General features: G+C 41.8%; 2 protein-coding genes across 7 annotated transcripts in view; one reads left to right on the forward strand and one right to left on the reverse strand.

The window, feature by feature from the left end:
* The window catches only part of PLPPR1 (phospholipid phosphatase related 1), a 121,095-nt gene extending 112,568 nt beyond the window's left edge, over nucleotides 1-8,527 (forward strand). For all 5 annotated transcript variants that reach the window (XM_068176520.1, XM_068176519.1, XM_068176522.1 and 2 more), the window contains 3 exons: nucleotides 4,319-4,495; nucleotides 6,457-6,588; nucleotides 7,865-8,527. In XM_068176520.1, coding sequence (XP_068032621.1) covers nucleotides 4,319-4,495; nucleotides 6,457-6,588; nucleotides 7,865-7,897 — 342 coding nt within the window. In that variant the 3' untranslated portion in view covers nucleotides 7,898-8,527. The remainder of the gene's footprint in view (nucleotides 1-4,318; nucleotides 4,496-6,456; nucleotides 6,589-7,864) is intronic.
* Nucleotides 8,528-10,845: 2,318 nt separating this feature from the next.
* LOC137464935 (large ribosomal subunit protein mL50-like) lies at nucleotides 10,846-12,434 on the reverse strand. 2 transcript variants are annotated; one of them, XM_068176524.1, is made up of 2 exons: nucleotides 12,318-12,434; nucleotides 10,846-11,565 (listed from the first exon to the last, which is right to left on the reverse strand). In XM_068176524.1, exons 1-2 carry the CDS (start codon nucleotides 12,413-12,415, stop codon nucleotides 11,169-11,171), a joined length of 495 nt encoding a protein of 164 aa, XP_068032625.1. In that variant the 5' UTR covers nucleotides 12,416-12,434; the 3' UTR covers nucleotides 10,846-11,168. The 2 variants fall into 2 exon arrangements, with proteins under 2 accessions (XP_068032625.1, XP_068032624.1); XM_068176523.1 differs by having other exon boundaries at nucleotides 10,846-11,568.
* Between the last annotated feature and the right edge of the window lie 16 nt (nucleotides 12,435-12,450).

Raw genomic sequence — 12,450 nt, forward strand, 5'->3', positions numbered from 1 at the left:
GCCCCAAATAGTTTAGTATTTCTGAGCTCTAGTTTTCCAGGAATATCTGCTATGGCCCTGCACTTCTCAAACAGGAAGATGTCAGATGGAGCCAGGACATAGAACTCTTTCTGAGCCACAAGGTCATGAAAGTTTGGTATTAAAGCATTTCAGCCCACAGTCCAATTTGAGCCCAGTTCTCTGCCTGAAGTCACCTTTTAGAACTAAAAATGTGTTTTCTTGTCTTTTCTTTGTATTTCAGCTGGGAATAACATGAGCATTACACAAGAAGTGCATTGTTCATGTCCAGCTTTGCTTAATAACTGTGCTGTGCACAGATTTTTGAGAAGTCTCTTGCTGATTCTGATATGCATAATAATGTGGCCTACTGAACATAAAACACAGGTTATTTGCTTAGTAATAGCCATGTTTTGCATAAAGCTGAAGAATTTAGCCATGGAGCAAGAAAAAAAGAACAGGTACAACATAAGGAGGCTGGAGAATGGAATGAGCACAGACATGGTTCTCATTTTATAAATGTCTTATTAGACGTGGAAGTCTTCTCCCTTCACTATACCTCAAATATTCTGTGCAAGTGTCTCACTTGTTCATTACTCTGCTACTGAAAACACTCCCACTGTGACTGATTTGGCTTTGTGGGTTTTTGGTGTTTGTTTTTGGTTTTTTTATAATCTGGGGTTTATATTTAATCAACTAGACTTTTCTTTGTCACCTTCTAAAGAAGCTGAGGAAAACCCAAAGCGTCACTTCTCTGATCTCTGCAGGTGGAAATGAATCTTGTATGCCTAAAATAGGGGAAAGAGAAAAGGGCTGGCAGCCCTGGCTTCCATACTTATAAAAAAATAAGAATGTCATCTAAAGAAGTTTTATCAGTCTCCCAGAATGATCACAAGAAGAGATGGCAGTCACTGTACCTAGTGCAAGCTGTTGTGCACTCACATGAATTTAAGTTCCTTTTCTGATTAAAAAGAAATGGTTAGGAAAAGAGATCACCATTCCTGGTTCCAGCACAAATCCAGCTGATAGGATGTCAGTCCTGGTTTCAGCATCAATCCACCTATATTGGTTCAGCCCATGAGATGTTCAGGGTCCTGGGGGCACTGCCTGGGCTTGGGAGATTATCTCTTTATGGGTAGGTTTCCTCACCCCAAAGATGGATTTCTCACTTTCTCTGTAAATTAATTATCCTGTGCAGTCCATTCTACCAGTCTTTCTGGAAATGGGGGGAGGGCTTCAGGGGTCTTGGGTAGTTTTAATCCCACCCTGTAGTCCATGTCCATTTCTTGTGCTGTGTTGTGGTTGTTTGTCACAGAAAAATGCCCTATCTCTGGCCACCTTTCTCCAGCCAAAACTTGGTATTTCTCATGGCTGTGTTAATAACAACAATCCTTGGTTGTTACCAATAGTTTTTGTCTGTTATTTCCAACAGACCTTGGCTGCCTCCACGGCCATCCATTTATCTGTGTTTGAGACATACACATTACCCTCTTATCTTCTGGGAGTCAAGAGCATAAAAAGATCTCATTTTGGACCCTTGTTTAGATGACCCCAAGAGAGTGGGAATTTTCCATTGTAGCCACAATTTCAGTTACTAACTTCCTTTGAAGGTTTGTTTAAGAAAAATATGATAACAACCATTTGGATTATTATTCCGGCAAGAAAAATAAGTTTTCAAGGCTGTTCATTAAAAATCAGGTGCTTGTTAGACACTTGTTAGATCTTGGGAACAGACAGTGTCTTTGATACACTCATCATGGGCTTAGTCCAGGTGCAGTTTGTCAAGGTCGAGGCTTAATGAGCATTTCTCAGTTCATAGTGCAGCCACCGTAATCCACCCCATGACTAAAGTGAGTTTCTCTGGGTCTCTGCTCCTGGACATGAATCCTTCAAGATTTGGAAATGCTGACTAGCCAAGGACACTATAGCAAATACCTGCTGCAACCCTGATCAATTCAAGGCCTTGGCACCATGAGCAGCTGCACTGAACATTGTTTTCAAAGGCTCTGCTTCTCTTTTACTATAGGTATCTCTATGGTAAAAAAAAAACATTGTCCATAGAACTTCTAGGACAGAGACTTTTGTAATACTGGTATGAAATTTTGAAATTCTATAAGGAAAATAAACTGTGACAAATCTCCTCACTTTCTACTGAAGGGACAAGATACATTTCTTCCACTCTGCCTTTCTCATTATAGATATAATGTGTTCTAAAAATATGCATATATTTGCATATACATACAAAAATGTATATGTCTGTTTTATACTTGCAGACAAAAAAGCCTCCTTTATCTATGATTTTGTCTCTCTGAAAAAGATGGGAGAGCAATCATATGGGATAAATGATGCTATCACACACTGCATATTGCTAAATACATTACTTGATACTACTGATACTACTAATAAGATACATTACTTGATACTACTGATAAGATCACAGCAAAAAAGTTGAACAGACAAATTATATAGTTAAATCATGTGCAGTTTATTTTTTAATAAGTTCTAGACATTTTTATATTCATGTCTTTCCTCCTCTCTGGTTTTGACATTTAGAGTTTTGTAAATAAATTTACTCTATGGATGGCATTGTGGGAAATTTTCAAAATCACTTGCTATATGTAGGAAACCAAATGTTTTGGTTTGACTGAGATTTTGGTCTCTTGCACAGAGCTCTGAAACCATGCTCTAAATGTGGGTAAACACTATGGGAATCCTAAAATATATCTTGGCTTTTGGCCCGGAACAATAAAGATCAAGCTGCAGTGATTGGGAAGTCTGATCAGAATGGATAAGCTCTCCCAGTTATTTCTGAACATAGTGTGTGACTTGTGGATGAACTGGAGCCCACCTTCTGGGAAAACAGTTTGTCTTGTTTAAAACCTTCCTCATGTGTGTTTAACAATTTTTCTCAGCAATCTGTTTGTATCATTGATTACCCTCCTTACTAAAAATATTCTTTTTACTACAAGTTTACATTTTATTGCTGAGACATGTGAAACTCCAATTACAGATACTTCCCATCTGTGACAAAGAGAGCCCTCCCATCTGGGTAACCCAAAGACCCAGCTTCATCTCATACCTGTAAGGAGACAAGCATGTGTGGGTTGTTCCCTGCAGCTGTGGTTCACAGCTGTCACAGCAGGACTGCTTTCTTACTTTAAAGAGGTGATGGGTTTTCCTTCAGACTCTGCAAACAGCAGTGGTGCTTCGGTGGGGAACAGGAAAGCAATCTGGCTCCCTATTGCTCGATTGAATTGAGTAGAAGGAGTGCATAGGGTGAAAAGGTGGGTGGTAATTATTCACGCAGTGGCAATGATTTTTTTTTTTTTTTTTCCTATTGTTTCCAAAGAACCTTAATGTGAATTTTGCTGATAGGTACAGCTTAACCTGCCAGCCAAGACTGGGGCAAGGCTGCCGCCTAGTGCTCACTGTTAGCCGTCATAAGGCGTCTGCTGCAGTCAGGTTCAGGTGTGAAAAACAAAAAAAGCAGCAACATCTCAAATTACCAAAGCTTTGGAAATCATGTGGGCTTACATACTTGTTGTCTGAAAAGGATTTTAATGAATTGCTTTGCCATCAGGCTCAGTTTGCTTCATCTTTGTTATTTTGTGCTGTGGCACGAATGACAGACTGCTAACTGTGAGCCATATGTTTTTACTCTCTGTCAGAATGTATAAAAAAATTCCCAATAAACTGCCAGAATCATGTGGGGTTCATTAAAAAATATTTGAAGAACAGTGAAACTTCATGCTCCAGAATTACATTCTCAAAATCAACTTTGTTTTGACAGAAACCTCTCTCAGACTGTGTGTTTCCTTTCATCTTGCAGGGGAAATGGCTGGAATGGTTTCTCTCAGTGTTCTCTGTTCCTTAAAATTAAAACCATCTAGGAAACCAGAGCAGTTAGTTCATACAGATTCTGATCACTCCATCTTCTGCACATTACAATTTCTGCAGGAGTATATGCATGAACTCCTGAGTCCCTTTGCAACATTTAGTTGTGTGCAGAGTGCGTGTTAGCCACCCTATGAACTGGTAGTTGCACAAAATCAGTAAAGCTGAGCCTGTGCATAACTGCTCAGAAAAGGTCCAGCATGTAAATGCAAGAGGATATTTCACATCATTTAACACTAGTAGGTTTGTACTCCTAAAATTGTTCTCTGAATTACCTGAAACCTCTTCCTACATTTCCAATGCTTTTTTTTTCTTTTTAATGAATCACGAGGTTTGTCACATCTTTACTGATTTAGGATTTGTCTGGGTAGGACAGATGCATTTCTGGTGGAACCCTTTTTTATTTTTGGCTTGCCCTTTCTTACAGATGTACATCACAAGCACTATTAAAACAAAGAGTAGCAGGCTAGCCAAGCCTGTGCTGTGTCTGGGAACCCTGTGTGCTGCCTTCCTCACTGGGCTAAATCGAGTGTCTGAGTATCGAAACCACTGTTCAGACGTGATCGCAGGCTTCATCCTGGGAAGTGCTGTAGCCTTATTTCTGGTAAGTCCATCAGTCCTTCTGTGTTCCCTTTAAATATACCATATTAAAAAAAAAAAAAAAAAGAAAGAAAGAAAACCACCAAAAAAAAACCACCAAACAACAAACAAACCCCAAAAGCAATACAAAACAATTGTAATCACTTGTAGCCTGCAAGATCTAATTATAGCCCCATCTAATTAAAAGTACTATCAAAGAAAATCCTAATATGAAATCAGGTTCATACTAATTGGTAAGTCTAATTTGGTAGCATTTGTACATTTTATGTATTATGTATTTCAGTTATTTCAATTACTCTCCATGTTCTTACGTGATCTGTCCTGGAAAATGCTACAAAAAGTGGTGTAGATTTAAATATCAAAAGGAGGGTGAGATTCCTTCTCTTTGTTGCAAAACCTCTCTGTGTTTCTTGTATTTGACAAAAATGTGAGGTACAGGGTGTTCTCTGGGGCTCTGAGCTGTGATCCTGGTTCTCCATTTTGTTTCAGACCATAAAAGAAGTGCAATAGAAGGGAAGGTCAGGATAAATTCCCTTGGAGATAAAACTACCTCCCTTTGCAGCTTTTAGAGAAAAGCTGAAATTGTTTCCCCCTCACAAACATATTAAAATATATCAAAGGCCTTCCCACAGAATCTAGGAAGAGAATCTCTCCAGACTTTGAGTGTAACTGTCTCTCATATGGGCTGTGTGGTTTAAATGTTTTGTTTGGTAAGAGGTCTCTTGCTGAGGATTTACTCACACAGCAAGTAGTCCAGGTCACTCTCACTATTACCAAGAAATGTGCCTGGTTCCACTTAATAAAAATATGCTTCAAAACTATCCACTGCATAGCAACAGACACTTTATCCCTGTAATCAGGAGGGATCAGGTTTCAAAGACCCCTTAAATCTTGATTGTCCTGTCACTGATTTTTTTTTTTTTCTATTCTGTACTTAAAAAGCATCAACAAACCTTCAAGTGTCATTTATTGCTGTGCTCATTTCAGATAAAAAGATGTCTACAGCCTCTGACCTTAATCTCCTTGACTTTAATGTGAATAATTAGTCTGGTTCCTGCTAGGAAAGGCAGTTTAAATCTCACCCATGCAATTTAAGAAGCAGCTGCCCCACTTATCAGGCCAGGACAGTGTCTGTGCTCCCAGTACCTGTTGGTGGCAGTGACAGTGTGTCCCCAGCTGTATTTTGACCTTGCAGACCTTCTGGCACCCTGCAAGTGTCACAAGCTGAATTTCAGAGTGGTGAAAAGGATCTCCCCAGAGGGGTGCTGTCAGATCTCTGGCACAGATCCTGCTGGCACAGGACCCACCCAGGCTGCAGCCTGCTTCTTGCTCAGGTCTATGGCAGTGAAGGGGAACAGCCGGCAAGGAGCTGGCTGCAGGACTCACTCCACCAGTAAATGTGTCAGCTCCTGGGTACCTTCTTTTTTCCATGTCCTCAAGCTACCCACTGCTGTGCATGGTTGCTCTTACTGGCATCACCATGTGGGTGCTGTGAGTCTGGTCATGCATAAGAGATAAACATACAAATCAAGGATAAACACCATAGTAGTGGTGCTGGAAGCATGCAGGAATGATGCTAAATGGTGCCATCCAGATGTGAGGGACATTCAGCCATCCACAGAGCTGTGTTCACTGCTTGGAAACAACAAAGTCAAGAGTCTGAAGGGAGTATTTGGTCAGTTAAGGGCATCATTTGGGTAGTCTGTGGTTCTGGGATGATAAGGCATACATGGGGGTCTCTGCTGTGTCCAGTGTGAGACTGGTTCATCACCAAAGCAGTCCATCGTGCCCAGCCATGTCAGTAACCACACTGCATCCCAAGGCTGACACAAATGATGCCTTGAACCCAAACCCAGGTTAAATTCTTTCAATTGTGCTCCACATAGTAATCCATTCCCTCTCCAGATCTTTCCTGGGGAGGGAACACACTGACCTCACTATGGTTTTTTTTTCTGCATTGCACAGGGGATATGTGTTGTCCATAACTTTAAGGGCAGTCATGCAGCTCCTTCTAAACCGAAGCCTGAAGACCCAAGAGGAATGCCACTAATGGCTTTTCCCAGGGTGGAAAGTCCTCTGGAGACACTGAGTGCACAGGTACTGTAAATCTCTTACCCAGACCATCACCAAGCATATTTTCTGTTGCATCAGAGTAAAAAGTAGTTTTTACCTGACTACACATGCCTCATTTCATGCCCACTGAAAAGAGTGAATCTGCATCACAGCAGAGTTTAACACATTTATCCCTGAAACTACCAAATACTATAGATCTTCTGCTCCCATACATGTCCACAGCTAAAGAAGTAAGATTTCACATGCCTCACAAACTTTTGCTTAGAAGAATAGAAAACTGAGAAAAAGGTAAAAATAATTCTGCCTATTTACATTCTAGAAAACTTTTGGGATGTATGAAGGATTTACTCTTTCCTGAGGATAAACTAGTCTGTCTGTTTTATTCTGTAATAAAAATATTGCAGATATTAGGTGTTGTATCCTTACTACTGTTCAGTATCTTCTATAATAAGAAAAAATTAATATAATTTTTTGTCTCTAAGTCAGCTGAAGAAAAATTATTAGCATTCTTTCAAGCCTGAAAAAAAAAGCTAGTGGGAATATCAAGATTGACAGTGTTTTTGTTAAAACAACTAAATTTAAATGGCTTGTGTTGGCATAACTGCATCAGACCCAGTCTTTTCAAAACAGACAAGTAAATGCAACCTGCCAGAAATTCTGGGAACAGGGATAAACTGTAGTTGATGAGTTATCTGAAATACATTGGTGTAATTTATTTGGTCTTTAAATTGTACTTCCTTTATTAGATGACCTGTTACACATGATGTGTGGCAAGATCAATAGCGACTTTTGTTAAAGTCTCTGTGCAATAAACTGAAAAGAGGAATTTAAAAAAAAAAGTCTCTAATATCTGGAAATACTTTGCTTAATTGAAGAGTCAATTTTGATTAGGCAAAGATTTACTGGAAGTCTTTCCACTAAATCTGCAGAACTGTGTGCATGAGATGTTCTCTTGATGGGTTTATAGTCCAGAAACTAAGTGCTACTTATATATCTACATTGTGTTGGTTGGACAGAAGGGCTGAGCAGGTGAAAATATTCATGAGCTGTGAGAAACATTTTGTCCAGTCTGCTGTTTATAGCTACTGGACTGTGAAGTGCAGGTAGGGAATGAACTTTAACTGTTGATGTAACTGAAATCAACAAGATCATTTTCTTAAATTATAATTATTGACCATAGATCTACAATGCAAGTTTTATGAGTGAGGGTTTTTCCCACTGCTTTTGCACACTACTAGGGTATGTCAGTGCTAGACTGCTATATACAAACATTCATGTGTCTGCCTTTTCCTCTTTGCAGAATCACTCTGCCTCTATGACTGAAGTAACCTGAGATGGGAGATCAGCAGCCGAAGCTATTTTTTACTACCCTCCAGTAAAATACTCCAAGACACACAGTTACTAAATGTCTAACTGTGATGACCAGTATTATGTTATGTCTAGTTAGAGGCTAATGTTTTGTACCTTTTTTGTATGAGGAAGTGATGTAGCTTGCCCTGCCTGATTTTTTGTCAGCTTTAATATTATTATGCCAGACTTTAAAAGCAAAACAGAAAAAGAACAAAAAAAACCCTTTTCTTGTTTAAAGTGTGCACTGAGGAACTACATCTATGGAATTGTTGATGTTGTTATGTGGTATTTGTACACAATTTTTTTTCTCAGTTTTGAATTTATATATCTTGGGGGGAAAAATTGACTTTTACCTTTTCTTACCATAAGAAGCTCTGGGTCAGATTCTCCTCTGAGTAAACTCAGCATGGATCTGAAGTAATTGCATATATGTAATTCATATTAAAATAACAGCGATTGGAAATCTAACCTGAATGATACTATCGACAAGAAACAAAAATCCATCCTTGATTCAGTGAGCTACTTAAGTGTTCCCTAGGAGTTAACGGACTTCACTTACCACCCAGTTCCCAGACTAGAAGCATGTTCTTAAGCACCTCACTGAATCAAAGCCTGATTGTCCTGGTGTGGGTGATTGTGCTAGTTATTAAGAATAACTAAAACATCCTTGGTCTGCAGTATAGACAGGACGTCAAAATTTATAGTAGTAGCTGATAGCATGTGAGCTGACTATATCATCTCCCTAGACCCTCATTCCTCCCCGAGGCCCAGCTAAAGCTCCCAGTGAAACCTGGCTTCAGGAATTGTCTATGGGGATATACAGCCACCACTGCGGGGCTGAGGCTGCGCTGTAAGTGTTTCATCATTTCATCATAGATTTGTGGGGTAACTAGTGATACTGGTGCAAAGGAAAAGTGGCACCACTCCTTCACCAGGGTGGCATTCCTTGGCATTCAAATTGGTATAGCCAAGAAGACAGTTTTGCCACCCAAAATGTATTTTTTTTTCCTGAGGGGCTTTGACAAGCCAAGAAAAAAAAAAGACAGAAAGGAAAAAGAAGACAGACAGAAAGAAAGACAGAGACAGAAAGAAAGACAGAAAGACAGAAAGAAAGAAAGAAAGAAAGAAAGAAAGAATGCTGAGTCTGTAGTAGCAGTCTGCATTTCTTTTGTGAATTCTGCCATACAGAATTTATATCAAAACTGCTGTTTTACAATTCAACAACTTTGTCTAAGCATTAAAAAGACAACTAAGTATGGGTTGGGGATGGGAAGAAGAACAAAAAAAAAAGCCCATTTACAATGGTTAGAACTAGGGCAAAGGCTTCATTAAATGATTTTTCACTGTTTCTAGGATTTTCCTGCATCTCATTCTAGCATGGTGATAACTGCTGTATGTCTCCTTTAAAGAATGGAGCCTCTGTACTTTTATTGGAATGTTTACCTCACATTTCCATGTTGGTTCTTCTTGGCTATTTTTTTTGTGGTATATTTTTTCCAAATCAGAAGCAAAAAAAATTATCAAAAAAGCAAACACATCAGCCAGTCTTTCATTTGCCTATGACACAAAGAAAATCTGGAATGTCTGTGTCTGGTTGTGTGGTGTTTCTTCCTTCTTCTGATTCCTGCTTCTGGCTTAGGAATATAAGGATCAGACTTGGTCCATGCTTTCTGTGGCCATGAGGAGCCTTTGCCAAGTGTTCTGGGTTCCTCACTGCAGCTGTAATCAAAATTCCAAAGGGAAAAATCTGTTCTGAGTAATTTTATTAAGAAATATCCTCCCAAGCTGGCTTTTTCACACTTTTTTCTAATCTTCACTACTGCATTGGCCTAAAACAAAGAAAGATGCATGGGCAGGGCTTCTATTTATTTGTAATTCAATTCAACTTCAGTGAAAAACTTTTAAAAGCCCAGGGATAAAGTGATTAGGCATCTACAGATCTTGCCCTTCCATGGCACAGGTGCTGTGTGCAGGACTCCAATGTCATTTCAGATTTCTGCTTTTTCAGCTTGTTACAAGCAGTTAAATGTTTTGCATCTCAAACACCCATGTGTTTGATCCTCTTCCCTTGTACTCCAGTCCCTGCAGCTTCCTGTGCTGAAGGAAGTATGAGGTCTGCACCTCCAAGGGACTGGTATGTCTGGGATCAGGGAAATCACAGTTTGACTCAACTCAGAATAGCAAAACATGAGACAAGCTGCTGTTGAGCTCCTTTCTTGTCTATCCCAATTCCCAGTCCAGTTTTTCACTCTGTTCTGATCACATTACATGAGCTATCAAAGTTACATCCTTGGAGAAACACAGAGAGGGGAATGAGCACAAAGTGCAACTACAACTGGAAGTGTTTTCCCAGCTAGTGAGTGTTAAAGATGAAACAAGGAGGTGCAGGTATCTCTGGTTTTGATGGAATGACGTAATTTCATGAAAAAGTAACTTCCAATTCACTGCTCCTAAAGAGCCTCTGAAGCCAACAAGATGACAGCCATTTGTCACACTGTGGTTTCCCATAAGCTACAGGGGAGGGATATGTGAACATTCAGCCTTCCATGGTGATCAGCGAAACATCCCCAGTGCACTCACCCCGTTTCACTGTGTAGTGGAACATGCAGGTATACACTTACACTATTCTGTCATTCTCCAAGAGTCAAAAGGAGAAAAGAAAGCATTTCTTAAATTTCTTCGGAGCTTATGAGAAGAAAGCAGCACTTGAGAAGTTTGCTCAGTTAAGAAACTGAGCACTGTAAACATAGAAAAGCAGCAGTGCTTGAGTGTGCTTCATGCATCTGCATGCTGAAAGAAACCAGGGAAGAAAGGGTTCAGGGCTTGGAGTGGTACAACTAGGACATTTCTGGATTATTCCCAGAAAGATCACATAGACTCTCAACTTCACTGGAAACAATTTGTTTCATAGAAAACACTCATAAAGTACCATGCATTTCTCAGACTGTTTATTTTCTTGTCCTCCTGACTTCACTGCTTGCCTTCTCCAACTAAAAGCAGACCTGCCTCATCAGTTACATGGCAAGAAAAACTAACACCCAAAGAACTCACAAAACGAGGCCCTTAACCAACATTGGAGAATTCAACAAGATGCCTCACATAGCAGCTGATTTTATAGGGCTGTTGGAGACTTCACCATTACTAAGTGATTTCAATGAACTTCTACTACTGGAATTCACAGATTTCACCCCAGCAGAGGGCTCTGCTGCTGCCCTACAGCACCAGCCATGCACAGGAATGCTGCACGGAGGGACTCACTGCTGCCAGATGATTTTCAGGTTCGGGGGCAACTCTGCGGCCGCGAGTTCATCGATCTTGGTGCCGTCCTTCACGGGGCTGCGGTAGAAGCCCAGCACGTCCCCGGCACGGCGCATGCGGTGCAGCTGTGAGTTGGGGACAGCGTGTCCCAGCTCTGCCGTCAGCCGGGCCGGCAGGCGATGCTTCTGCCTGTTCTCCTGCAGGGGAGCCTGCTGCCAGTCCTGGGGAGCAGAGGGCCCGAAGACCTCCCTGACGTGGGACTCGAGGCAGCTCTGCAGGTCCTCGGGAGGGACGTAGCTCCGGCGGCGTGGCGGGGGGTGGATCAGGCTGGGCTCGCTCCTCTCCTCCTTCTCAGGAACTGCTCGGCCTGCTTCCACTTCTCTTCCCTCCTTCCTGCTGGCACCAGAGCACATGTTCAGCCCCTGGGCTACACAAGACAGAGTCAGAGCATTTTAGTATTTGTGGTGTTTTAAACCACTCAATCCAGACACTCCACACATCCCACGGACTCATCAAGTCTGTCAGCCAGAAGTGCACAGGCTTTTCCCAAGTGCTGCTCCCCACACAGGCTGCCTCTGCAGAGCAATCACCCCGCACCTTAATTCATTGGTCTGAGTGAAAGCTGCATTTTAACAAGATTAGTCACTTGTTTTCTGTTACAGCTCCATTTTCTAAATTGCCGTGAATAAAAAGCATTTCAGAAATAACCACTATTACAGAAGAAAATCAGTGCCCATATGTAAAAAAGAAGCCATTAATAGATTTTAAGAAACAATTTTACCTTCTCATATGCCCCAATCTAGTCAACAACCCATGCGTGGTGTCGCGCAAAATGTTACAGAGGAACAGTTTTCCATTCCCGCGAAATCCCTTTCTTGCCACTCCTAACAAAAGCAGTAACAGCTCTAAAGGCTCCAACCCTGCAGCGCTGCGCCCCCGCCAGTGGTGCACCTCGGTGGGCGCTGGTTGCCCAGAGAACCTGTGGAGCCTCCTTCCCTAAGATCATTCCAAAGCCGCCTGGACAAACCCCGAGGGACTTGCTCAGGGGGTGCCAGGCTGAATGACCTCCAGAGGGCCACGGCCCGGTGAAGGCCCAGCATGACGACAAGGCCAGAAGCCACCTCCACCCTGTGCCCTGCGGGTACCTGCGGCCGCCCCAGAGCGCCCTGAGCCCCGCGGGGCCGAGCTCCGGCCTCCGCCGCGCCGCTACCCGCAGCGCCCGCAGCGCCCGCAGCGCCGCCATGCTGGGGGCGCGCCGGGCGCCTTCCGCGGCCAGCG

The sequence above is a fragment of the Anomalospiza imberbis genome, chromosome Z (genome assembly GCF_031753505.1).
Source record: "Anomalospiza imberbis isolate Cuckoo-Finch-1a 21T00152 chromosome Z, ASM3175350v1, whole genome shotgun sequence".
NCBI lineage: Eukaryota > Metazoa > Chordata > Aves > Passeriformes > Viduidae > Anomalospiza > Anomalospiza imberbis.